The 27,143-nt window shown below is 48.3% G+C and overlaps 1 protein-coding gene across 1 annotated transcript in view; it reads right to left on the bottom strand.

Annotated features, from left to right (window-relative positions):
- LOC144141512 (lipase member K-like) overlaps positions 1 to 27,143 on the bottom strand; it is a 48,403-nt gene that overhangs the window by 10,902 nt on the left and 10,358 nt on the right. Inside the window, exons 4-6 of the mRNA XM_077673060.1 lie at positions 25,760 to 25,910; positions 22,409 to 22,504; positions 10,044 to 10,193 (exon numbers count right to left, since the gene is read on the bottom strand). Of these exons, the coding sequence (XP_077529186.1) occupies positions 10,044 to 10,193; positions 22,409 to 22,504; positions 25,760 to 25,910 (397 nt within the window). The remainder of the gene's footprint in view (positions 1 to 10,043; positions 10,194 to 22,408; positions 22,505 to 25,759; positions 25,911 to 27,143) is intronic.

Genomic DNA, 27,143 nt, shown 5'->3' with positions numbered 1-27,143 from the left:
ACTCCAGAGCCGTGCGCTCGCTTGCCGTAGACACAAGCCTGACGCGCACTGTACGTGCCGTACAGATCACATTTCTCGTCTCGTTAAACATTGCTCATGACTCGGGAAGCAAGGTTCCGTAAGTGGCACTGTCGCTTTACCACTTTACCAGTGTCCGGTCTGGAACTTGGGTGTTTCGCGGTGACAATCGACGGCAGGGCCGCACGCTTTGTGTACATGTTTACGTGTTCATAAAGAACTTCTGTCGTGTAAAGCATCGACCCTGCTGGAATTAACAAACCGGAATGGGCGACTATACGCCACCGGCAACATACATTTCTCAACGGTGCAAATAACCTCTCAGCATCGCCAGCCACGAGCAACCAAGTGCAGCGAATCAAGGGCAGCTCGGCGGGGCCCACCTACTACGCCACTCCCTCAAACTGGCATCGAGGTCGTCCTCCGGCCACACGGAGGACTCGCTCTCAGGTCAGTGGCTCAGGCCTCCCTTGCGGGCGCTGTTTTCCAACAAGCCAACATCAAGCAAAACCCGACCGATCAAATACGGGTCCAGCATGTGGCCAACTTGTGGTCTCTCTACCTCACAATATGCATAACCTTAGCCTTTCACGAGGCACTCATGCACACTACGAGGAACCACCGTGGGTTCGGGCTAGTTGAGCACGCTCACGTTACTGAAACGCCGTCGCGTCAACTCAACACCGCCTCTATTGGGCAGGTGGAGTAGGGGCGACAAAGGAATATGCCCAGGGTACGGAGGGAAGACGTTTATTTTACACCCACGTTCCAGTTACATAATTTACAGTAGACATTTAAAAGTACAAGATACGTACTTCCCCTTAAGTGAAAGGGGCGATGGGGCGCCACGCGCAAGTGTGCGAGTCTTCGGCGCAGAGACAGTTGGCTTTTCGGTCAGGGCGAAATCCGGGGCGCAGCGCAACCGTTGTGCGCGCGCATCGCCGTGCTGGCCAGATCGGCTCGTGGCAGCGAGGGAAACGCGGTCCGTTCGCTCACAGGCGCGTACCGCACGGCGTGATCGTCAAGTGTTAGGTACGGCCACATCTTGCTCCGTGGGTATGGCCTTACTATATGCAAGCGTAGGGACAACAGGAGCAGCCTAGGCACGTGCCGGCAACCGGAAGGGCTGGTGGGCTTTCGCCGGCGCAACAGACTTGCAGCCGGCTGGTAAAGAAAGCGTCACCTACATTCGGCCAACGCCTTCGGCGTCCTGGCAGCGTCTCCCCGAACGGACCCCCGCGCAGGGCGTGCGTTCGCGTCCCGGCGAGAGTGGGGTTCGAGCATCGTTCAAACGGACCAATGAGGTGAGGTTAGCTCGACTACCAGGGCGGAGCGCCCGCTGCGTGACAGTGCTTTATAGCCGCAACGGCAGCCTTCACCTCAGGCAGGAGTTCAAGACGGCTCGGCTATGCACAGTGGCGCCGAGACGAGCCGGCATTTCGGGGAGAGAGGGGAAAAGCGCCGCGCAACGGCACAAACCTAGCGATCGCGCAATGGCTCGGGTGCTAGGATCTCCACAAACTTTCTGCTCATCAGCACCGCCTCCGAAGAACGGGCTCGAAAATACCCTGCCATCCAGTCCCTGTCTCTGAAAGGTCGCCTGTACGAAGTCGTCGCACACGTCTCCGCTCCAGGTAATACGGCTACAGGAGTCATCTTTAACATACCTGAAGACGACACACCCGATGAAATATACCGCAGCATTATCGACTACAACCCTGATGTACGGGTCCTTCCTGCGAAACGGCTTGGCACCTCGAACATGGCCCAAATCCTATTCGATGGGCCACGAGTCCCCTACTGGATCCGATATAGGGCAGCAACGTACCGTTGCAAGCCCTTTCGCCGCAAGACCGAAGCCTGCACGTCATGCTGGTAACCCGGACATCGCCAGGACGTTTGTCCTACCGCGGATGCGACCCCGAGATGCTCCGAATGCGGGACCCCCAATCCCGATGAACCCCACCACTGCACTCCCAAGTGCATTGTGTGCGATGGCCCGCACCTCACGGGCTCGTCAGACTGTCCACGCCGCTTTCAACGCCGCAAACATCATCAAACCTACGCCCAGGTAGCAGCTTATGGACAAGACCAAAGGCACACGCAGGCTCTCCAAACAGTGGTCGCCAGCCAAGAGGCACATCCAGGCACCAGCTCCGGAAAACCCACACAGAGTGAAGGCGGAATGAAGAAGCCCCCACCCGGGTTGCAGAAGTCAAACAAGCAGCAGCCTATGCAACCACAGAAGAATACTACTCCTGGTGGTGGAAAGAAGGTTAGCGGCCCCAGCACCAACTCACACTGCTCGCCTCAAACCCAACAACCCCCTCTATCTATCTCCCCGGATATACTTAAGGAACTAGCTAATATGAGGGCTGAAATCCCCCTGCTCAGGCAAGAAAATGCATCCTTGCGGCAAGAAAATAGGTCTCTCAAACTTCAGATCGAGAACCGTCTTCGACAGGACTCCACTCCGAATCTTCCTTTGCCCAAACGCAGAGCAATCCCTACTCTCCCGCAACGGCAGCTGAGGAAAGCACACGGGACGAGCAGATCGACAAGCAGTTCGCCGCCCTCGAGCAGAATGCGGTGTCCTACAGGCAAACTCTAGTAGAACAAAAGAACGAATACCTAGGGCTCTGTCAAGCGTTGCAGGCAAATTTACCCACCCTTCAATCGAGCTTGACATCTAGCATTGAGAAACTCCGCACCGAAATGCACAAGTACATTAGAGACATCCTCAGCCGCATAAATAACCCAATGGGATACAACCCCTCAGTAACTGCTCACTATGAGCCTGCCCATCCATAAAAGTACCAAGACCGTCAGGGTCTGGCAGTGGAACTGCAGGGGCTTTCGAAAAAAGCGTAGCAACCTGCAGCTACACATTCAGTCGGTTGTCTCTCCCCCAGATATCATAGCCTTACAGGAAACGGGCACAATCGTTAAGCTTCCCGGATATAAAACCCTGCAGGGAGATACTGAGCCCAAAACAGCCGTACTAATCCACCGTAACATCCCAGCACAAAGGACCCAATTCGGAAGCGTAGAAATTCCCCATGACCGAATCACGATTTTCCACACGAAAAAATGAATCTCCAAGCTTTTTGTTCTTAACGTATATAGTAACCCGAACGCGAAAAACCATATATTCAGCCTTTTATTCTTCCTCGCTCAGACAGAGGCTGGCCCACATGCTCTAGTTGTTATAGGTGATTTCAATGCCCCTCACACAGCGTTGGGCTACCCCAGCTGTACAAAAAAGGGACGGTACCTCTGGGACCAGGTGCAAGTCCATCATCTCATGTTAGAATCAGAACCTAACACCCAAACTAGGATCGGTAACAGCATTCAACGAGACTCCACCCGGATCTCACATTTACGCTTCACGCCAAGGACACCCAATGGTCGGTCACCGACACCTGCTCCCTTGGGAGTGATCACTTCAGTATCCAAACAGACATTACCCTCACTCACTCCATCAAAGTGCATCCTCGACAACAGCATCTCACAAACTGGGACGAGTTCAGGAGTTTCCGAGAATTGCATGAAGAAACATTGGGTAAGCTAACTTCATCCTATCTCGATGCTTGGGTTAAACAGCTGCTTGCAGACACACGCGCCGCAACCAAAACAATAGACCCAGAGATACCTTCGGAAGTCATAGACCCACACCTACAACACCTGTGGAAGGCCTACAAAAGCATTCAAAAAAGATGGAGGAGAGCTAAACACAACCACAAACTACGCCGTAAGATCGCAGACCTAATGAATGAAATTGAAAATTACACTCTCCGACTTTTCCAGGCTCAATGGGGCCAAATCTGCGAACAGATGCGTGGTAACCTGGGCATGAGATGCACCTGGTAGCTTTTGAAGCATCTTTTAAATCCGAACCACTCAAAAATGGAACAGGTGCATCGTCTCACTAGCATCATCCAAAATTTTCTAGGCTCGAACTTAGACCTTATTGACAAAGTCAAAGATATTTACCTGCCCCGAGGCGTTTTTATTCCCCTTCCCCCATACGCAGGATTAGCTAACGCTACTATGGACGGCGATATAACCGAGGCAGAGCTCAGAGGAGCCCTACTAGAGCTTCGGCTACGGTCAGCCCCAGGCTGACCAGGTAACCAATAAAATGCTCAGGAATCTAGATGACAGCTCTATCACTTTTCTTACAGGATTTTTAATGATTATTGGCAACAAGGCTCCCTACTGCAATCGTGGAAACACGCTAAAATTACATTTATTCCCAAACCCAGAAAACCATTGGCATTAGAACAACTCCGACCAATTTCCCTTACATCCTGTTTGGGGAAGCTTTTTGAAGACATTATCCTCACGCGGCTAGACTCCCACCTTCGACACTCCCAGTCTTTCCCCCACTCCATGATAGGGTTCCGTGCTGGCCTGTCCACACAAGATGTCCTCCTCCAAATTTCCCGAGAAGTATTAACAGCACCAAATAACCTGGACACGGTAGCTATTCTTGCCTTAAATCTGACTAAGGCATTTGATTGATTGATTGATTGATTGATTGATTGATTGATTGATTGATTGATTGATTGATTGATTGATTGATTGATTGATTGATTGATTGATTGATTGATTGATTGATTGATTGATTGATTGATTGATTGTGGGGTTTAACGCGCCGACGCAACGCAGGCGATGAGGCGCGCCGTAGTGGAGGGCTCCGGATTAATTTTGACCACCTGGGGATCTTTATCGTGCGCCGAAATCTCGTACACACGGGCGTTTTTGCTTTTCGCCTCCATCAGAAAAGCGGCCGCCGCGGCCGGGAATCGAACCCGCGACCTCGTGCTCAGCAGCGCAACGCCTTAGCCACTGAGCCACCGCGGCGGGTGACTAAGGCATTTGACAATGTATCCCACCAAGCCATAATGAACGGACTCCAGTCTATTAATTCGGGAGCCCGCACGTATACCTACATACGTAGCTTTTTGTCCGGTCGAACTGCAATTATCCAAATAGGGGGCATTACCTCTCACATGGTTGAACTTCCATCCAAAGGAACCCCTCAAGGGGCGGTGCTCTCTCCTCTACTATTCAACCTGGCCATACTAAACATTCCCAATCGATTAGAACAAATTCCCGACCTCAGGTTCAGCCTATATACGCCGATGCCATCACCTTATGGGTCACGGGCGGCAGTGATTCGCACATAGAGGAGATTCTGCAGGCTGGTGCTTAGGTCGTAGTCGAAGAAGCTGGACGTTCAGGGCTTTCCTGCTCCCCTAAAAAGTCAGAACTGCTCCTATTACACCCCAAAAGAAGTTGTAAAGTTTCTCCAGACATCAACATTCAGATAGCGAACAAGCCGATCCCAGAGGTCCCTGTCCTGAAACTATTGGGGATGACAGTTCAGCGAAATCGGGCCAACACACCATTTCTCCACAAATTGGAACAGCATGTCACCCAAACTATTGGGCTCATTAGGCGAATCTCTAACCGTCGCAAGGGGCTCAAGGAGGCGGAGACGATCCGACTGATCCAGGCATTTGTTATCAGTAGGATCACTTACTCACTCCCATACTTGAACCTGAGTAAAAGTGAATTAGAGAAAGTCAATCGCCTCATCCGCCGGTCATACAAAGCTGCCCTTCACCTCCCTCTTAATACGTCCACTGCCAGATTCGAGGGACTTGGGATACATAACACGGCAGAGCAGCTCATCGAAGCCCATTTATCCAATCAGGTGGTCCGCCTATGGAAAACTCCAACTGGACATCACGTTCTCAAACAATTAAGAATAACCACTCCGGACGACCTTGAAGCGAAATGTCCCCTTTCTAGCGACATTCACTCTAATCTCATCATTAGACCAATCCCTCGCAACATGTATCCTATTCACAACGCGGGCCATAGAGAACAGAGGGTACGAGCTCTACGCAAACGTCTCCCGGTACGACCCGATGTAGTATATGTGGATGCTGCCGAATATAGCACTACAATGCCTACGCCATCGCTGTAATTAATGACCCCGATAACCCCCCACTCACCTCCCTGACCGTTAACTCTCCCCACCCAGCCACGGCGGAGGAGGCGGCCATTGCGTTAGCACTCTCAATGAGGCACTCTCAATAATCTTAGTTAGCACTCTCTTAGCACTCTCAATAATCTCTGATTCTAAAACGGCCGTTCAAAATTTCGCAAGCGGCCTAATATCAACGCTGGCCTCCAAAATTATGCAACAAAATCCCCCTAATTCCCCAGTAGAGCTAATCTGGACTCCGGCATACGCTGGTCTCGCGAGAAATGAGGCTGCCCACAATACGGCTCGAGGGCTTACGATCCGAGCCGGGGTCAGTCACGTTCCCTACCACGGGGCCAGATCTGCCAGAGACCGACTAGTCAGGTACAATGAAATTACTACCCATTACCGCCTCTCCCGCCGCGATACCCTCCCGCCCATATCCAACTCGACCTTTCCCAAGAACACGCGTGGCGTCTTCTGCAGACAAACACCTTTCCTAATCCCGCAAAACTGAACCTTACCCATCCTTCTTTATACCCCTCCCCAGAATGCCCTGCGTGCGGTGCCCTTGCGACCCTTCCTCACATCCTGTGGGGGTGTCCTAAAGAACCCTTTCCTTCAATTACTTGTGATGAGCAGCGGGAGAAGGTGCTGGGACGCTCAGACCAAGAGGTGCAAACCGCTGTGGTCAACAGAGCTACCGAAGGCGCCACTCGGCTCAAGCTGGGGCCACTACAGACCCTTAGACCACAGAACGCTCAATAAAGTGTTTCTCTCTCTCTCTCTCTCTCTCTCTCTCTCTCTCTCTCTCTCTCTCTCTCTCTCTCTCTCTCTCTCTCTCTCTCTCTCTCTCTCTCTCTCTCTCTCTCTGTCTGTCTGTCGTGTGCCTTGTCATTCTTACGGCTACAAAAAGAATATCCGCTGAAGTTAAAGCGCAATTAGCTCGTTCTGCAGACTTATGACTTATTTTAAGTTGCGTTTTTGTTTGCCAGAGCGGGCCGTAATCGCACGAGCGGGCCGTAATGCGACATAAATTTAGTGCTGGAGCGTAGGCGGTGAGATGAACGCCTAGTCTGTTTTTCTCATTTTATAGTTTAATTGAGCGAAGTTTGCGTTAAATGTGGTATGATTGTTACCCCTACGAGGCAATCTTTTGCTTTACCCAAACTTTTGTATTTTATCTTCATGGTCCGTTTAATCCTGTGCACCTCGGAGCGATCAGTTTGGATCAACCCAGACAGGGCTTTCCAACATATACGCGCCCTTGACCCGGGCTACATGTGGCCGGTGCACGGTATGCCTGCGGGAACGTGATAAAAACGACGTATACGTCGCATTCACCACAATGTGGCTTTCGCGAACACTTGTTTTCGAGGGGCAGCAAGCTGCGGCTTCTGTGCTCGACTTGATCCGTGCGTGAGAACCACGCGCACGTTTTAAGTGCATGCGCCCGCTATGTAACCTCAAGGCCGACGATTACGCCTGTGCTTCAGTGCCAAGGCCGCATACTCGCTTAAAATGTCTTTTTTTTTTGTCCTTTTAAGTGGGCTGGTTTGCTCTAATACGTCCAGAATGTCTCTATGTCGGTTCCGATCTCAGTCACTTTAGAAGAACGTGTTGCTAGAGTATTGGTTAAGGTCAAAAAACTTAAGTAGCGCAAATAAACGACACATTAGAAAGAGGACACGGACAGCCGTCAATGTTCGCTGACTCTGCGCTCTCAGACAGCACCTCCCCTGCAACATGAACCCGTGCAGCTCGCGTTCTCGTATCATGCCGAGAAATGATAAGAGCAGAACAAGAAGCAATAGGCACTCTGCACCTGACTGGGGCGGTGTGCGCGCAGAACTTTTCCTAATAAAGTTGCCTGTAGCGCACGCTAGGCCACTGACAAAAGGAGTGCTGATTTCCCGTCCCGTTAGCACCCACTACCTTTAGCGTGCCGTGCTAACGGGCTACCGGGCTGACACTGAGACAAGGCGCAAAGATTCAAAGGAAGGATCAGCGCACATTTTGACGAAGGATGGACAGAAACACACACCACAAACGCTGTCATGACTAAGCTGGTTAGTTCTAATTATTTGCAATGATTCCTAACTTCCAATTTAACCTGCTGCAGTGCCACATTGTCCCGGCGGTCGAAGAACGACCGAACGGCATCCGAGGCTTTCTTCCTCAACTCGTCGTGTGGTAGCACTGCAGGTAAAACACATCCCACATCCAGCCTCCTTATCTGCAGCTAGAACACATTACTCTTCGTCTGCCTGAAAATTGACAACCCACTTGATAGGCGCATTGTATCTCCTTATCAACTGGCCCAACATGGTGCCCTTAAGGTGTAAAGAAACTCACCGTGAAGAATGCATTGATTCCTCCACGCCTTTTTGTGCGCAGCAATTTGATGCAGTGTTTGGTACAGTGTTTTAGTACAGCAATTTGGTGCAGTTTTTTGGTGGCAGCGGCGGCGGCGGCTAAGATGTCCGCGTAACCGAGCGGGCGAACGAGACACCCAAGGCAGAAACAAACCGGGAGAGGAACAGTTGGCGAAGGTATTAAGGGCAGGACAGCACGCGCGGCGTTGGCGTCATCTCTCTCACTGCCTTGCCCTCTCACTTTCGCCATGCGTCGCCGCTGAGCAACGCCCTCCCCCTCACACTTTCTGCAAACGCTCCTCCTCCATTCCTGGCCCATCCGAACCGCGTGACATTAGCGCGGGTAGTTCAAACACGATTTGCAACAACATGAACGGCGGCGGCCACGCGCTGCGAGGTGACAGCACAGTCGCGCGCGCCGCCATGCGTTCGCTCATCCCGCGATCACTTGCTGCGACGCAGCAGGTATGCGCCGTGAGCGAGAATACTGCAGTTTGCGCTGCGCACAAATCTCGCATTAGGGAGTATAGTAATCGCCTGCTGCCTCCTCTCAGTATATCGACAAAAAGGTGGACATTGGGTTTTTGGAAACAGCACGAGCGTTTGTCTACCTTTCTCTTAAAACAGTGTGCACCCCACATCGACTTTTTCACTAACTACAACCTAAATGGTCGGCTACAGTATCAGTTGCGGCGCCTAAACTGTTCGTGCGTCTTGGCTTTTGTTATGACATTACCAAGAGCCCTCTGTATGGTGGGGCCGGTGACTTCACTCGTGATAATCATGGTTGTTGGCATCTTTTTCAGGGTGGCGACGCCTGCGTAAATTAAATGTTACGAACAGAGGTCGTAACAAGCATTACATCCTTCTCAATGGAAAGGACGCCTGACCCACCGTGATATGAAAAAGGCGCTTCTGCTTGCGGGGAAAGATCAGAACAACGTGTCTATATGCCTTTAATGTAAGTAAATTTGTTTTGCGAAATGTGACAAGGGCACAACGCGTTGCATATGAACGGACAACTAAACTGCAAACGAGGTCCGTGTCTATATTCGGTGCCGCAGCACAGTGGTTCTAGCCATTATTAGTATTCCTTGTTGTGGAAATTTGGGCTACTCTCTCCCTTCCGTCATAATATCCCGGTGCATTTCGGTGGGGTGGCTTAGCGTGCATGGCTTAATTGCCGACAAGGAAACTTCTTTTCTGACATGATTTAAACTACCCGTCCGCCCTTTCTGCGGTACAGCGCAGAAAGGGCGCTGTACCGCAGATATCCCAACATGCCATCGCCGCGAACTGTATGAATCCTGTCAATGCATTAGTATCGGCTAGTTTGTTACTTGGAGTGTGAAACAAATTTTAAAAAACAGCGCAGTAAGGAATGGCCTCAAAGGCTTTGTGGGTTCTCTGCTTTAGTCCAGTCCTTACTGCGCTGATTTTAAATATATTTGAAACACCCTGCATTTATAAGCTTTGTGGGAACTGCGGGGATCGCCAATCATTTCTAAATGCACAGCCTTCTCCCTTTACTCTAATAGAAGAGAACCCTACAGGTGACGGTGACGAGGAACCAACGTACTAACTACGCCACCACCCCCACCTTTTTTTACTAGCAATTACCTGGTCAAATCGGTTTCCGTATCTGCACTCACCTTGTTCGCATACTTGGCACCAAGGTCAGCGTAGGTTTCAGCGAAGCGGGAACAGGCAGACTTCTTCAGGGCGCAGAAACCACGCGCTAAGGGCGAGACAGCCATATCCAGAGGGAGAACCTCTTGCAGAAACATCTCGTACGGACCACTCTGCAATTCCCACAAGAAGAGGGCAGATGTACTTCGAGTTATTGCAATTAGCACCGATTCCCGCCATCCCTTGATAGATTCCAGCGCCATCTCAGCGCGCTCACCAATACTCCCGGTACTTCCACACTGAGGTCGGCCAGACTCCTCTACCATAAAGTAGGGGTAGGATTGGGTATGGTGGGAAGTTTGAATACGTTGTGTATGCTCAGATAGTTGATGATGTCGACGGTTTGACGAACGTTCGTTGGTCGGGAGACATGTTCGAGTAAAAACAGTGACACCTACGAAAACAAACTGCTAGAAACTTTAAAAACTTAAAAACAACAAACAAGACGTTTCAGCTTCACTACGGAACCCTTATTCACAATGGCCTATTTACACAAGGGTTCCATAGCGAAGCCGAAACGGCTTGTTTGTCGTTTTTAATGTATTTAATGTTTCAAGCAGTTTCTTTTCGTAGGTGTCTCCTTTTTTACTTCAAACGTTTGTACACCAAGGCCAGGCGCAGCAAAAGAGACGAGGACTGGTCTTGTTATCTTGATTACGCTAAATTATGTAAGAAACTTATTGAAGAAGCCAAAAATATATTCTTTAATGTTGACCTGCCCAATTTTATGAAAACCAACCCCAAAATATTCTGGAAAGTTATTTCTGCGTCGCCCTTGAAGGAAATGCCTCAGCTTGACTTGGAATCGGGTTCGAATCGTCGAGAAGTGTCTGAGGCTTTCGATTCCTATTATTGAGGTGTTTTTGAATAAGATAGTCAGATTCAATCTATAAGCGTTTCCACTAGCCTTGACTTCATCATGCCTTGTATTGTGATAAACTCCGAGGGAATCATGAAAGCGATCGAGCGATTGCCCATCTACTCAAGCCCAGGTCCTGATGGCATCAGCACGCAATTACTAAAAATTACAAAAGAGTTTTCCTCACTGTTTCTTGTACTCATCTTTCAACAGTCTTTTGACACTGGTGTTATTCCTGATGATTGGAAACTAGCCCATGTAATGCAGATATTCAAATCAGGCGATAAAAACGAGTGCAGCAACTACAGACCAATACCATCAAGTTCCGTCGTATGTAAGCTTTTTGAACACATTCTGTCATCACAAATAATGAAAAAGCTAACGAGTAACAACATCTTATACCCAAATCAGCACGGCTTCCAGCGCGGGCTCTCTTGCGAGACTCAACTGTTCGAGCTAACAACTGATATTCACGACTCTCTACACAAACTTCAACAGACTGATGCTATTTTTATTGATTTTGCCGCAGCGTTCGATCGTGTACCTCATAATCGCCTTATACACAAAAGGAAAAATAATAAAATAGAAAGGAATGTTATCACGTGGGTGAAAAATACCTAACTAATAGACACCAAGCCGTTATTATAGATGACGTACAGTCCTCATTCCAAGTAGTAAAATCCGGGGTTCCTCAAGGGTCAGTGCTTAGCCCCACTCTCTTTTTAATTTTTGACATAGCTGTTGACATTAATTCATCTGTTAGGTTATTCGCAGATGACTGCGTACTTTACCGGTGTGTAACTAACCAGTCTAGTTGTATTGAACTTCAAAATGACCTACGTAAATTGGAAAAGTTGTGTGCTAACTGGCAAATGTCTATTAATACTAAATAAACTAAAGTTATGCGCTTTACCACACGAAATTAAGTAATATTGTTCAACTATAACCTTCATAGCAAAAACATTGAGCCTGTAAATTTATTTAAATACATAGGGGTTCACCTTACCAGCAACCTTTCCTGGAAAACGCACATTGACTTTATTTTAGCAGATACCTACAGAATGCTTTGTTTTCTCCGTCGTTCTTTACGCCACACCAATAAGGACACTAAACTGATCGCATACACGTCCATTGTAAGATCAAAAGTTGAATATTCCACATTAATTTGGGACCCTTATCAATCACAGTTGACCAAAAAACTTGAAAAAAAAAACAGCCAGGTGAGTACAAACTGCATTCAAGCATTACATTGATAAAAAGTAACCTCGGCCTCCAACTTTTGGAAACAACACGCAGAATTTCCCGGCTTACATGCTTTCATAAATTTTATCACAACCCTAATCATTTTACTGTCTCAAGAATAAAACCCGCACAACACTTATCTCTGCGTATCGACCACCCCAACAAAGTGCAGCCGGACGTTTCCCCTACTGACCTACTCCGCCTTTCCTATCTGCCTTTAACAATTAGTGACTGGAATGCCCTCCCAAAACATATTGCTGTCATCAGAAACCCTGAAAAATTTGCCGAAGAACTTACAAAATTGTTTTTGTGAGTGTAACAAAAAGATGGTAGTATGTGCCTGCGGTATATTAGTAGAACCTATGTAATCTTATTTTTATGGCTAACTTTGTGTTGTTCGGTTATTAGTGTGGTGTTCTGCTATTTTTTAACTGCGCTGTATTTTGCACACGGAGTTTTCTGATCCATTATAACATATTGTTTAAATTCAATCTAAACAGATATTTAGCATCTGTATTTTTTGTTGACACTTGAGTGTGCCGTGTTATTTTGTTATCCCCCCCCCCTCTATGTAATGCCCTGAAGGGCCTTTAGGGTAATAAAAATGGGGAAAAAATGGAAAAATAACCAGAGAGTATGTGCATGCTAGGGTGTACCCTGCAGCTCAGAGACTTTGCTATCTCAGGTATGCGATGGAATCTATGCAAGAAGGTGTGGAAATGGTATCATTTCTGTTTGAATCCATTCGAGTACAGCGTATTGTCGGCGCGCAAGTGTTTTGTGGGGTGTTTTGACGGGATGTTTGTGTCCACGGGTTGTGTGTTCCCTCTATTTGTCTCACCTGCTTTCGAGTTCACGGGTTTTCGCAAGCGCGTCAAGTTTCAACGCCCGGTAGAGCGTGGTCTCATTTCCTGGGACGCCCAGATGCCCTCGTCATCTTGCGGCCCTTCCCAGCTGTAGCGAGGGTCTTATTAGGTGGGCTTGCTAGATTGCTGTGGAATATATTACAAAAGAGTTTACAGCATGCTGTCTGTCAGTTTGTGTAAATCTAAAGTGGTACAGGAGTACGTCTGGGAACTGCGGTGCCGTCGCGTCACTACCGGCACCTGTGTTGAGGTCAAATCCAGTAGCTGCTCTGATGGGTCGCAGCTTCTAGTTGAAACGAGGACACCAGTCCCATCCCGAAGGCTGGCGTTTTTGTAGTGGCCTCTTTGCGGGTTTCTCTTGTTGACCTGCTTCAGGGTGGCCCTGGGCAGACAGTTCGCCTCTGTGTGTGTGTGTTTCTCCCTGGGTGCACACAATGAGGCAGTGAACCAGCGCAGAATTTATCACATTCGTTAGGTAAAGGAGCGAACGAAGCACAGGCGACTCGGCGAGACCGTGCGAGACTGCAGGTGTCCGGCTGTTTCACTACCGTAGCCTGGTGGTACCTCAGCGGTTGTGCCGTCGGTGCTTCAGCCATCTTGTTTAGGGGCATGACGTAAAGAGGCTAGCGTAGAATGGCGTAGTCACCAGAAGACGAGGATGCGCTAAGCCTCGTTCAGGTGAAGTTAAGGGTAAGGTGGCACTCCAAATATGCAGAATGGGTTGAGTGTCCCCTTAAATAAAAATGATGGTGGACTGAACTCAGATAATGGAAGGCTTATATAGCTTACAAAGGGAGCCTGCGAGAACGTTACGCGGGAAAGAGTTGGTACTCGAAATGGGTGAGCAAAGAATAGTGAAAGGTCCTGAGATCTAACAGTGTTCATGCCTTACACGGGTCGTTCAAGAAGCCTCATGTGCAGTGTTTTATACACTATTTTATAGAATATCGAGTATTGCCTTGTTCAAGCTCAAACTTGTAAGTAGGTATCCTAAACCGCTACGGCTTTCCCATAGTCAAAAACGCTATCGTTATCATAATGAAGATTTCGTGGGAGTGATACTTCCTTTCATAATGTAACACTTTTTTGCGAAATTTGGGGCGTTCTGCAAACTGAAGTTACCCCTTGGCTACGAGGCGCGCCACATCCGGCGGGTATGTATCCAATAGAAACCGGGAGACTTAGTGTGCGCCAAAAACGCGAAACACGGGCGTTTTTGCTGTTTCCTTCCACCAGGAAAACGGTCGACGTGGCAGCAATTCTACTCGCGTCCTCGAGAACAGCAGCACAACGCCTTATCGACTCAGCCTTAGAGGTGAATATCTTTTTAATGCGGCAGTATGTCCCCTGGCAGAAAAAAAAAGGAATTTCTAAAGGTGCACGTTTGCTAGGGTCAGTCGTAGCAATGAAGGAACAGAATGCTGGTGCGGTTGCTAGAGCCACCACTGGAGGTCGCACGGCTGTCCAGAATCAAACAAGCCATCAATAATTCAACCAACCATTTCAACCAACCAATCAATTCATCAAACGGTTTATTCAAATTTTTTAGGCAAAAAAAAATCGTATTTGCAGATGGGTGACCAGCGAAGCTTTGTGTTGCATTTTATTTCCCTTGAGCATTGAAGGTAGTCATCCCTAAGAAATATACATGAATATGCGCACACACTTTTATTTTGACTTCTCTAGTCCTGGTAATGGTGCTTATTGACGACTAATCTACTCAAAATCTATATCTAGGTGAAGCATATCTAAGTAAAAACCTCGTACCCACTGCCGTTCTTTTTTTTCTCCGGGAGAAAAAAAATGACAGCATTCATCGACAAAGAATTCCTGGTCTGCGGAAGATAAACGAAACGCACTGCGAGAAATGATCGACACTGGCTAGCTGGACGAAAACTGACTGATGCTAAAATGCTCCAAAAAATTCGCTGTACCTCTGTTATTCGCTCGCTGACTACTTGTTACTGCAATTAAAAATCATCTCCAAGACGACTTCATAGCGATAACAACCACCTCGTCGTCAATATCTTCTTGCTCGTCCTCTCTATCTTCGGGAGCGCCATAAAGGCTGATCAATCAATGGGGATGCGGCTGTGCTTTCTCAGCGGGGTGTCTACGAGCACGTCTCAATGCGGGCGCCTATTTTGACGGCACTAAGTGATGGATTAGGCGACTGTCGAGAGTGCTTCATTTAGAGATGTGATGGATGGCTGTGCACCTAAAATATTAACGATGATAGTCTTTCTTGGGCTACTTAAACACAGACATTTTGGTCTGTCTGTCTCTCTGTCTGTCTGTGTGTCTGTCTGTCTGTCTGTCACTCGATTCAGCCAGCCAGCCAAAGTGAAACAGAAAGTGCGCAATGAGCTTATATACCCACATCCAAATCTAAACGTCCAAGACCGGTGTTTATGTTCACACTTGTCAACTGTTGAACAAGAACAAGACATTATGAAAATGTAAGGCAGAAAATCAATACATGAGTGATCTTTGCAGTGTTCCTTTATTAAAAATTCACGGATGCTTGGTTTAGAGATAGAAGGTGGAATATATACATTACCTGCAGAAATGCATCGCCTGCTGTTGCTCGCGCTACCTGGCGGCATTTAAATAATCCAACGGCAACATCTACGAAACGATCCACTATATAGGTTTCACGTTTTTCTTGAAACACTGGTGGGGTAGGGCAACGTGGTTCTATGGACTTTTTAGTAGGGTGCCTCGATTCAGGCGCGTCTCGAACGTACGGCAGCGCTGGCATCGAGGCACCCGACTTGGAGCAGTGGAACGCGGTAGATTTCAATTGACTTGAGGAACCCTTTAGCGTGTTATCCTGGGAGGAACGAGACGGGAGAGGAACGGCATGAGAGGTGAGCGGGAAAGAGAAGGGAGGCCTTAACTCGCCATGGCCGCCAGTCGACTATCGTCTTTCGTCGACATTTGCAACGAAAGGAGCAGATACGTGGCCATTTTTAGCTCGCCTATCATCTGTCTGTAGTTTCTACACAGCGTCGACATTGGTTTTGATAGCACTGATTGTTCGCGCGATTGTCACCACCATGCAGCTTCAAGGCGAGGAAAAAAATTGCCCGGGTACCTGCTTGCTTTGCTGCGAATGGGGTCGAAAGTCGGTCGAGGTTCTGTAACTTCGACGACGTGACATTCCCTCCTCTCTCGTCACCTACCCCTTAATGCTCCCCCTCGTATTCTCCATTCTCCTAGTCACTGTCTCTCCAACCCCAACCCTTAATCTCTTTACCAACCCTGACTCAACCTCCTTACTTTTTTTTCCTTTCTCATCCTCTTTCCTCTAACGTTCCCACTTCCTTCTATCCTCCCTCTACCCTCACGCTATTCTCTCCCCTTACACCAAACCGTCTTTCACTCTTTATCCCGTCCCCAATCTCCCCTTATTACTAATTTTCTCTCCTCATCCGTTGTCCTTGCCCCTTCTACGGCCTGCCATTAAAGGTACACTGAAAACAACCATTAGGTTGGTTTTAAATGAAAGCCTGACCTTCCCATAATCATTTTAACGTTGATACAGCGCCTAAAGAAGCCCTAACCGCTGAGAAAGTGCTAATAAAACGCTGATCAAACGTAATGCAAAGAGCTACCGCAGCTGCTGTTTGCGCCACATTAAACCAGGAGCAAGCGAGGTAGCGGTGATGTACAGTGGTATAGAAACAACTCAATGCAACGCGTCAAACAGGTTTGGTCAGTTTCGGTCAAATAAGTCGTGGTTTTCCACTCTCCCACGTGCTTTGCACCTCCGGACCACTAAGAAAAGTGTTCCTTAATGGGCCCGTAATCAGTATTGACGCTTTGTTGAACAATAACATATTGTCCTTTTGAGTCCTCGCAAATGTTAGCTCATGCGTAGCTTGCACTACAGTGAGCTGTACCTTGCACGCCTCTACCAAAACGCGGTACCGCTGCAGCAAGTGTGGACGAGTAGCGCCATCCAGCAGCAGCCAGGAAAGACATTGCGCACGTGCTTTCACCGCTTCCAGTGTAAGTTGCGCGATGAAGCCAGTGGCGGCGGTACCTGTCCAAGTTTTCGCTATTTTTTACCTTATTTTAAAAAGAAGCTCCGCGTAGGAGTGGTATATGCCTGTTTTCGGTGAGCTAATATATGGATCTGGAGCAACTTGTATTCTGACTTCAGTCTCCCGTTAATTTTCGCCCTCAAGTCTCTCCCTTCCTCTCATAACCGATTCGCCCTATCAACCTGTTAATCGTTCTTTCATTATTCCCCCATGTAGACACGTGTCACTTTGTCATGTGCTTATGCATGCGGCCTGGAGCAGCAGCAGGCAGGTACTATTTACGGCGTTCCTGTTTCCACCTGCCCCGAACTATACGAACCATCACGAATTTTATTTATTTTGTTCACAACGTACTTGCACAATGTGCCTCTTCTGCTTGGTCTTGAAAAAAAGAAGCAGGAGAGGCACAACATTTCAAAGCGGAAAACACACGTCAGGGTGACATATGATAATGACAACAGGCGTACACAGAATATAAGAAAAAGCTGATCGTGCAGAGATGTAATGAGCACCTTAGACAAAGCTTAACACGACTTTCAGAACAACGCAAAATAGGTTTAGCATCCTATTCCATACTCCCAATAGTATACAATAACCAATAAGGGCATAAAAGAAAAAAAAACAGAAACAATAAAACTACAGCACAGACAATATGGCACGTTCAAAATCACTACGGGGCTGAGATGTGAAGGCCGCTTGGGGGGATGAATGCCAATCCGATACTGAACGCGGAAAAAAACAGTCTTGAACATGTTTTTGTGGGCTCGAAACGGAAGCGAAGTGTGCGTCTGCCGAAGTATTCTGGGCTATGTTTGACAGATGCATTTACCTTTGCCGAACCAGTATAAAGAGCAAACAACGACTTCACGCGATGAACTTTTCGTCTATCTTCCAGGGTTGAAATGTCGTTTTCCAGCATCAGCGAAGTAAAGGAGTCAGTGTTCTTCAATTTGTTAAAAATGAACCGTATAGCGCGTATTTGTATCATTTCAAGCCAGTACTTTTTTTATGAAAGGAGTCCCCCCCAACCGAAGCGTATTCCAGTTGAGTAACCTGCCTCGGTGGCTCAGTGGCTAAGGGGTTGTGCCGCTGAGCCCGAGGTCGCGGGTTCGATTCCTGGCCGCGGCGGCCGCTTTTCTAATGGAGGCGAGAAGCAAAAATGCCCGTGTGTACGAGATTTCGGCGCACGTTAAAGATCCCCAGGGGGTCAAAATTAATCCGGAGCCCTCCACTGCGGTGCGCCTCATCGCCTGCGTTGCGTCGGTGCGTTAAACCCTGCAATCAATCAAATCAATCAATCAGAAGAGTAGTATCATTTGGAAGGCCAGTAATTAAACATGCGTTGGCGAAGCTTCGAGTTTATGCCCTAAAAAGCCTAACTTGCGCGTAGCGGATGCGCCGATGTTTCTTGTGGGCTTAGACCAGGACAGAGTATTGGCCAACGTAGTGTCACTAGATAAGATACAGAGTAATGTCACTGAGGCACGTAACTGAGCAAGAGCGGCCATTTTGGTTTTGATCAGTGTTGCCAGATTGCCGCTTCTGCGGCCTCACCGATAACTTTGACTAGGTCATTTGTAAACAACACTGCCAAAGACGCAGCAACATGGCATCCATAGAGTTTCATACTAATACATACTAGAAGAAAATCTGGTGCCACTCTCTAAGGGAGCCGCGCTTCGGCGAGCGTTCCGTCAGATACCGGGCAGGCACGTTCTACTTGTCCTTGGAATGGCTCATAACGGGCTGAAAAGCTGGCTCTGGCTAGCAACAATATTACTGGAGAAGGTTCATCAAATTTGTTTTGTTATTATAAAATTGAAGCTCCAAAAAGAGTAATATGTCAGTGATTATGTAGAAGCTTCGTGCGCGATGAACAAGAAAAAAATGTTTCCCTTTTTTGTTGATTTTGGCTTCGAGACAAAAAAGAAGCCATACGGCTAGCTAAGCCAAGTAGGCGAGGAACGTCGCTAGCGGCAATGGCGCCGCCCCCGGCGGCTCGCGACTGCAGCGACAGATTTACCTCTAGTACACATTAGTACTAAACTCTATGATGGCATCCCCGGACGCACTTCTGAAGCTTAAATGCATCGAAGCGCGTCATCTTTGACTCGCATTCGGAACGACTCCAGTCGCGCGCAGCTGCAGAGCGGGGAGGGCAAGCGGAGACTACCACAGTTAACCGACAGAAAACGCATAAACAACAAAATGGCGGTGCCCATGAGCCGTCCGAGTGTAAACAAATGTCACGTGATCCAATCTGATTCATGATCACGGCGGCGGCAAGGAACGATAGCAGAAAAGAGCGCCGATATTCTGTAACTTTATCTAGTGACACTAGGTGAACGTTATCCCGAGGTACTTGCACTGGATTTTTTCTACAGCTGGTTGCACCATTTATGGAATAAGAAAACTGGAAAGGTTGCTTTTTGTCTCCTCTGCATCGTAGGCCGTAAAATAGGCCACAAAACTTCCACACAAATTCTACATTTTTTTATGCCTTAACGAGTACTCGTGGCCGAGTGGTTATGGTTTCCGCCTTCAAATCAGAGGGGTGTGGGCTCGATCCACAAAAATTTGAAAGTGTCAAGTGCGTTTTGCTCCCAGTATAAGTGCTGGACAGCGAAAACAGCACGTGACACCGGCGACAGAAGCATGGCCATGCCCACATGTCCTAGGATACGTACTCAGTGAGAGACGCATGCCGAGAAAAATTACCTCAAAGTGCCTCCTATACCCACTAAGATCCACTAAGGTCCACTAAGGGGCAACCACTAATGGGCCCCTACCCACTAACGCCCATTACTTGGGCCCACTAAGAGGCCACTACTAAGGGGCCACTGCCCACTAGTGTCCACTACATGGGCCACCACGCAGCCACTACTAAGGGGCCGCTACCCACAAATACCCGCTACATGGGCCCACTAAGGGGCCGCTACCCACTAAGGCCCACCACTTCGGCCCACTAAGAGCCACTAAGACAGACACATAGCGAGAAAAATTACCCCAAGTTCCTCCTATTGGCGGTGAGATGTTTGAGTGGCGCCCCCTGGCTCTGACGTCAGCTTAGGGACTCGCGCCGCTGTCGTCTGCTACACTCCGCTTGTGAGGGGCAGCAGTGTCTGTGCTAGAAATCGCCCGCTTTGTTGCTGTAGTGCATTAAAAAGCGCATTTCTAGTGCTTCAGTTATTTTCCCAGCTTCTGACGCATCTGAATAATTTGAAGCTGTATCCCCCCCCCCAAGATTGCAACACACCAGGAGATAGAGAACTTTCGTCAGAGCATCGGTCAGAAGATCGCGTGTAACTCGTCCTTTCTAGCTTATTCGCGAGGATCAGCGCTCAGAGCTCCTCGATGAGTATTCAAAATGCGAAGGCTTCCCTGCAGAATTTTTGAGGTGCTCTTATGAAGACCCAACAGTCTAATGCTGCGTACGAAGCAGCGCAGGGCGCCTACACGCGCATCACGTACAGCAGGAAATAAAACGGCTGTCTTCTATTGCTTTTGTTGTTGTTGTCTTGTATCAGATGAATGTATCTTGTTCTTTTTTTGTGCCCCACGCATTAGTTTTTCTGCAACATCCCAAACGTCTTATTAGGAGGTTTGGGGATGATTGGGAAAAGATACTGTGGATATTTTGTTTAGGTTTTATGGCATACATTCCCTTTTTCACAAATTGGCTTTCACTACGGCTGCGTGCAAGAATGTGCATATCCGCATCGTGCTTTGCTTATTCACATGAAAATACAATGAGGAGGTTTGTGCTACGCCACCGCGATCGCGCCCCAGACAACGTTGTCCAAATTACTCGAAGGCGGCTTTTGTGCCCCGAATTTCTATCGTAATGATTGTTATCATAACGAACTGACTCTCAACCCGAACAATGATGACATGATTACGGTGTTGAAGGCATTATATACTCGCTAACTAACGCAATAAATAGTATACCTGCAAATAACACAAGAATCGAAACCGATGAATATTTCTAGGCAGGTCTTTATTGTTTTCCAACCATTCCAGGCGCAAAGAACAAGTCCTATTCTACTCGGGATGGCGTTCTAAGAATGAAAGAAAATTGCTTTTACTCTCTTGTCCTAGACTGATGACCCGGCCCACTAACCAGCTCGATTTCATTGTTAAATAAAGTTTTCTCCTCCTCCCGTTACTCCTCCTCCTCTGGAGGGCAGTTTTCCTATAACGCATATCCGAATATCGGGAGGATATGGCTGTGGAAAATGTACCGAAATATCCCTCCAGTTCTGAACAAACAGAGTGTTATTGTATCTTTAACGTAGACGTGACTCGTTTTGCTCAATGAACCTTCTACTGGTTAGAAGCCTCGTACAAAACCAGCGCGCGCCTATACACACAGTGGGTTATTTCGAACTTAACCTATAGTTCTTGCAGCCTATAGTGCAGGTCGGCAAACTTTCATGCCATGACAAAGTAAAGTGATGTGATACAATGTGATGTGATACTTTCGAGCGTTCGGCAAGGTCGCAAAAACTGTTTTGCCATACATATGATTACCGGGAATCATAATGCCATCTGCCAAAGCCGATAGCCCTGAAGGCCTAGAATTTGTTTTGGTCTTTCATTTTCGCTGTTGTCGGATATTATTGCAGCTGACTGTTCCCTTTTAGAAAAATTGCTTAATACAGAAGCTGACGCCTAGCTGCGACTCGTCGCGCTCCGCACAGGACCGGCTTCGCAAGGAAGGGGGCGACGCCGGCAATGTTTCTTCCGTAGCGGTAACTCACACTTTAAGCTTATTATTATGATAAAATGTTACCCACACGCCAACTCTGGTGTGGACAAGCATCGGACGTTGACCGAGCGCAAAGAAACAGCAGGGAGAGCGAGCCTGAGTGAAGCAGGCGACAAATGCAAGAATCCCTAAGCTGACGTCGCGGAGGCGTGCTCTGCAGCGCCGCCCGTGTTCGCGCTCACCACCAATAGCCACTAAGACCCACTAAGGGGCCACCACTAAGGGGCCACTACCCAGTAATGCCCAATAATTGGACCCACTAAGAAGCCACTACTAAGGGGCCACTACCGACTAATGCCCACTACACGGGACCACTAATGGGCGACTACTAAGGACCCGCTACCCACTAATGCCCACTACATGGGCCCACTAATGGGCTACTACTAAGGAGCCGCTACCCACAAATGCCCACTACTTGGGCTTACTAAGAAGCCACTGATAGGGGGCCACTACCCACTAATTCCCACTGCATGAGCACACTATGGGGCCGCTACCCTCTAAGGCCCACCACTACGGCCCACTAAGAGCCGCCCGGCGTACTCACCAAGTACTTCTCTGCGTATGGAGAAATGGCTGAGAGGTGGGGCATGTCCATGTACACCAGCTTGTTGAAGGGCGCCAGAGCCGCGAACACCCTGACCTACACGACCAGCATCGGAGGCGAGATGAAATTAGGAAGGGGCTAGTTGAAGAATGAGTGACGTATCGTATGGTGAGATGATGATCTTGATCCACTTGTGCAACGTTGCAGTGAAAGCTGCGTTGTGTGCTTAGAAGTTTATCTTTTGAGGCCTGACATTGTGACAAAATTCGACATGCCCTCGATTTCAAACTGAAAGACAGGTTCTCCTAGACACCCTTCCCGCTAACTTACGACGACCAAACTCCTTAAATGGTCTCCTGCATCCCTCCTACCCACCTAATTTAGCGAAGGCTGTGTGGGACACTCTCCTGCATTTCATATCCCAACCCACTATTTTTCCCTTGCTATTTCCCACACATACCCGTCGTGAACCTTAACTTATCGCTACCCCGAAGGGGGTCTGATGCACTAGCAAGAGACCCCCGGGGAGTTTTTTCTACATTTCAATAAACGCTAAAAAATTTTTAGCTTAAATGTCCTGAATATGTGAATAAGATGCAGCGCTCATGAAACGTTCCGTATGTACGAAATTATGAAAATACGGAATCGTTATCTTTGCTGCCACAGTGCTTGAAACAAAAAACAGATATGTTTTCGCAACAACTCGTAGTAGAGTTGGGTATTACCGTTTTTATCTCCCGAAGACTGGCATAAATGCCAATTCGTGGTCATGTAGGAATTACGAAAGGAAGGAGTTTACTAAAAAGATGCGGACAACCAGTGGGGCCGTATTCGCGCTTTAATTAGGACACAAGCACGAAGACTGTGTCAAATCTTTGTATACTAAGAAATCGTCTTATTTTTGTTTTTGCAATGACCATCTGCACTAGTCATGCATGCTTGGGTGCTCAATAAATTGGTATAAATTCCTTACGCCCATAATTCCCCATATACAGGCCATTTCACTAGGGACGTTATTCGTAAACCTTGATACAGTACCCGACCGTTTTTTCTGACTCCGAAAATTCGGACTTGCTCAATATTCCGGACTTCGATATTCCGAGTAACCGCCAGTTGTCTCATAGGAATAATGTATATTAAAAACAGATATTTCGAACAAAATTAAGCGAGAAGCTCGATTTTCCGGACAAAATGTTCCGCGACAGAGCCACGGTGTGACTCCAGGACGACGCCATTTTGAATCCTAAGCCACTTGGCTAGCTTCGGATTAAGTGTAGACTAGCCTGTCTCCCGCTGGTGTAACAAACTCTGATATTCGAGGCCATAATATTGCTTATACAAGACTGCGGCGGAAGCAATCTCGAAACACAGAAACGGGACGGAAAGACATTGCCAACGCTTTTGCGCTGTTGTTCCATGTTTACGAAGAAAGCGTGACGCTTGCAGAGATGCAAGCAGACGTTCTCACACGAAGGGGAAATTTTAGGGAAGAAGCCATTCGCGACATCTTCAGTCTCGTTTAAATGAAATAAAGTTTAATAGGAATGGCAGCAAGGGCGGAGTGTGAAACGTGCGGCACATCGGAGACGATACGCAACGTTTTATGCGAGTGCCCACGCTACTCGGCTGAAAGAAAAAAGCTGTCGTCAGCGCTGAGGAACCTGGACTCTCGGCGGCCATTTTCGGAGGGTAAGATTCTGTGCCACTGGCCTTCTCAGTCATCCGCTCAGAAGGCGACTAAGGAACTATTACGTTTTCTACGGGCGACGAACTTGAACACTAGGCTATAGACTGAGAGCCTCCGGTGTCAATCACTGTCAGTGCCTCTGTGCTGGGCATACGTGTCTGGTCCAACTTTTCCTCTTTTTTTCCTCTCTCTTTTTTTGCCCATTTCCCCTTTCCCACGTGCAGGATAGCAAACTAGGCTCTAGCCAGGTTACCTTTCCTGCCTTTCTTCTACATTCTTTCATCCTTCCTTCCTTGTTTTTGCGACTCGTGGATTTTTCGGACTGCACTTTTATCAGGACTATTCTTCGTTCCCCTCCAGGTCCGAAAAATCGGCCGGCTACTCCATCAGCTTTAAAGCTTGGCTGCGTCTAATCTCACGGCAGCCGTGAGAATTGCCTGCGGGAAATTCTCACGGCACTTTTCATAAAAGCTGGCTGGCCTAAATTTTCTTAGTAATATTACGTCCCGACATAACCTAACGTAACATAACCTCACCGAGCCTAACGTAACCTAACCGAACGCGTTATGACCTACCCAAATCTAGCCGAACTGCAACAAACGTAATCCAACCTAGCCCAATGACACAGAACACAACCTATATGAAACGTAATTCAACCCATTCTAGAAGTCCTGCGTGTCGATCTCTTTATATAGTAAAAACCAGAGTAAAAAAACCATTACCAAAATCACGATGACCGAAAAATTCTGAAAGCTAAAAAAACATCACAATGATGGACTCGAACCTGACCCTTCTCGTTTGAAACCAAGTACCATACCCCAGCGCTACAGGGGCAGCTGCAAACCCTGATTTTTGTAGCGTAAGCTACACTAACCGAGGTTGAGCAGTTTCGCGTGGACCTCGAAGGGCCGTACTGCGCAAGCGCGGGGAGCGTTGGATTGGATTTAATGGGATTGCATTGGATTAGATTGCGAATGGATTGGATTGCCTTGGCTTGGCTTGGCTTTGGGTTGGATTATATTGGATTTTACTAAATTAGATTGTGATGGACCGGATTGGAAATCCAATCCAATTGGAGTACGGGTGTGTGGAGAACTGGGTCTGCCCATTCGCCGGTCTGCGCATTCCAGAGGACTGACATCATAGCCGCGGCAGACCCACTGGCGTCGGCGCGTGCCCAGCTGTGGGCCTCGGTTGCGCAGTAGCCAAGTCTGACGCTGCGCCGAAGCCGCTTAATAGCCGTTTCGCGTGGCTCCTGGAGCGCCATGCTGCACCCGCGGGAGGAGCAGTGACTGGACTGGACTGTACTGAATTGTATTGGATTGGATTGGAAATCGTTTTAGCAGCAGTAAGCATGATAATCAGCTAGTCCTAGACAACCAGGAAACCAAAGGATAACCAGCAGAACCTTAGCTCACGCAACGTGTATCCTGACATAGCCGAGCTAAGCCACTGCGGAATTTTTTAGGGAATATTTATGCCACAGCATCTTCGGGTAGCGTTTTTAGCCAATGAGAGGCGACTTCTGTGAGAAATTTCTGACGGTAATTCTCACAGTTGCCGGTATAATAGATACTACCTTAAAGTTTCTCGTCCAGCTATAATGCAGCCGGCGTTGTTTCGACTTGCAGCCGTTACTGTGCACGCCTGCAGTTGCAACTGACCTTTGCATTGTACTCTGGCCTTTCGGACAGCAGGGTGAAGAGAATGAGGGTGCCCTGGGACACGCCCAGGTAGGGAACGTCGTTGCGGCTCGTGACCTCCAGCACGTAGTCGATCTGCGCTGGGAGGTCGAGCACGGCGTGTTCGTGGAACCTGTGCGGGGGGAAAGCACTGGCACTAAAACAGAAACGCCGGAGTAAACTTGTGTCGGGGTCTGGGCAATTAACGGGATCCCACGAGACGTGATCGTACCCAAGAAACGTCTTTGCTGATGCACAGTCGGCATCAAGCACAGCAAGCACGTCTGCTTGGTTTAGCGTGGTCAAAACACTGGCTGCGTTTTTTTTCCACCTTGAACAGTGTTCTTTCTTGATTATTCACTCCCTTCCTTCGTGTCCCTATTCTTCCCCAACAGGGCATACATGCCCCCTCTGATAATAAAGGCATTCCTCCTCCTCTTCTGCTGTTCCAAATGACGACAAACAATGACAGCGTTTCGGTCTTCCTTTCGACGCAACGCCTCCCTCTACCCCCTCCCATTCCCCTCTCTGATTTTCCCCTCGTGCTTTAACCACCCCTGACTCAATCCTAACTTTGTCTTCCCCCTCTCTTCTTGGCCGCGGCGGCCGTTATTCTGGTGGCGAAATTCCGGTGAAGGTTAAAGATTCCCAGTTGGTCAAAATTAATCCGGAGCAGTCCACTACGGCGCGCCTCATATGGCAGGCGCAGCTTCGGTGCGTTAAACCCCAAGAAATTTAACCATCCTTCTTTTCCATCCACTTGAATCCCCTCTCCTACAACACGTACCTCTTCTCTTTACCACTGCCCCTTAAATAACATTTCTCTCTCGCGAAATTACTCTACTGATTTTTTCTGGTTCTCTCCTCCTCTATCACCCGTACAGCTGTCCCAAACTCTCGCCGATTCCTGCCCTACCTTCCCCTAATACCCCGTTCTCCCCGATCCTCATCTCCCTTTTTGCTCCCTACTGCCATTCCCCAACTCCTTCCCCATTATGCCGTAATTCTCTTCCATAGCTCTCATTTTCCTCATCCCCTCGTTGAGGGTTGATGCATGCTCCCTCTTTCCCTCCTTTCGTACTATTCGCCCTATCTCATATTTTTTCTCTCCTCCGATGTAATACCTCTCCTTATACCCTCCCCCTTCTCGAATTCTACCCAGCACCACCAGTTCTTCCTCTCCTCTCTGCACTCGTCATACCCTTTATATGTTCCATTTACCCATCCTCACTCTTCCGCGCTCCTCGTCACCCCCTCCGTCTACATTCGTTTACGCTCCTCAGCCTCCTCTCTCTCCTTCTGCCTATACGTCACCCTCTCTGCTTCCCATCTGAAGGCACCGTCTGTTTCATTATCCGCAGCGCAA

This window comes from Haemaphysalis longicornis, unplaced genomic scaffold (genome assembly GCF_048455015.1).
Source record: "Haemaphysalis longicornis isolate Haplotype H1 unplaced genomic scaffold, Haemaphysalis longicornis Haplotype H1 scaffold_6, whole genome shotgun sequence".
Taxonomy (NCBI): domain Eukaryota; kingdom Metazoa; phylum Arthropoda; class Arachnida; order Ixodida; family Ixodidae; genus Haemaphysalis; species Haemaphysalis longicornis.
Note: the sequence above shows the minus strand (reverse complement) of the source record. Positions and strands in the feature narration are given on the sequence as shown.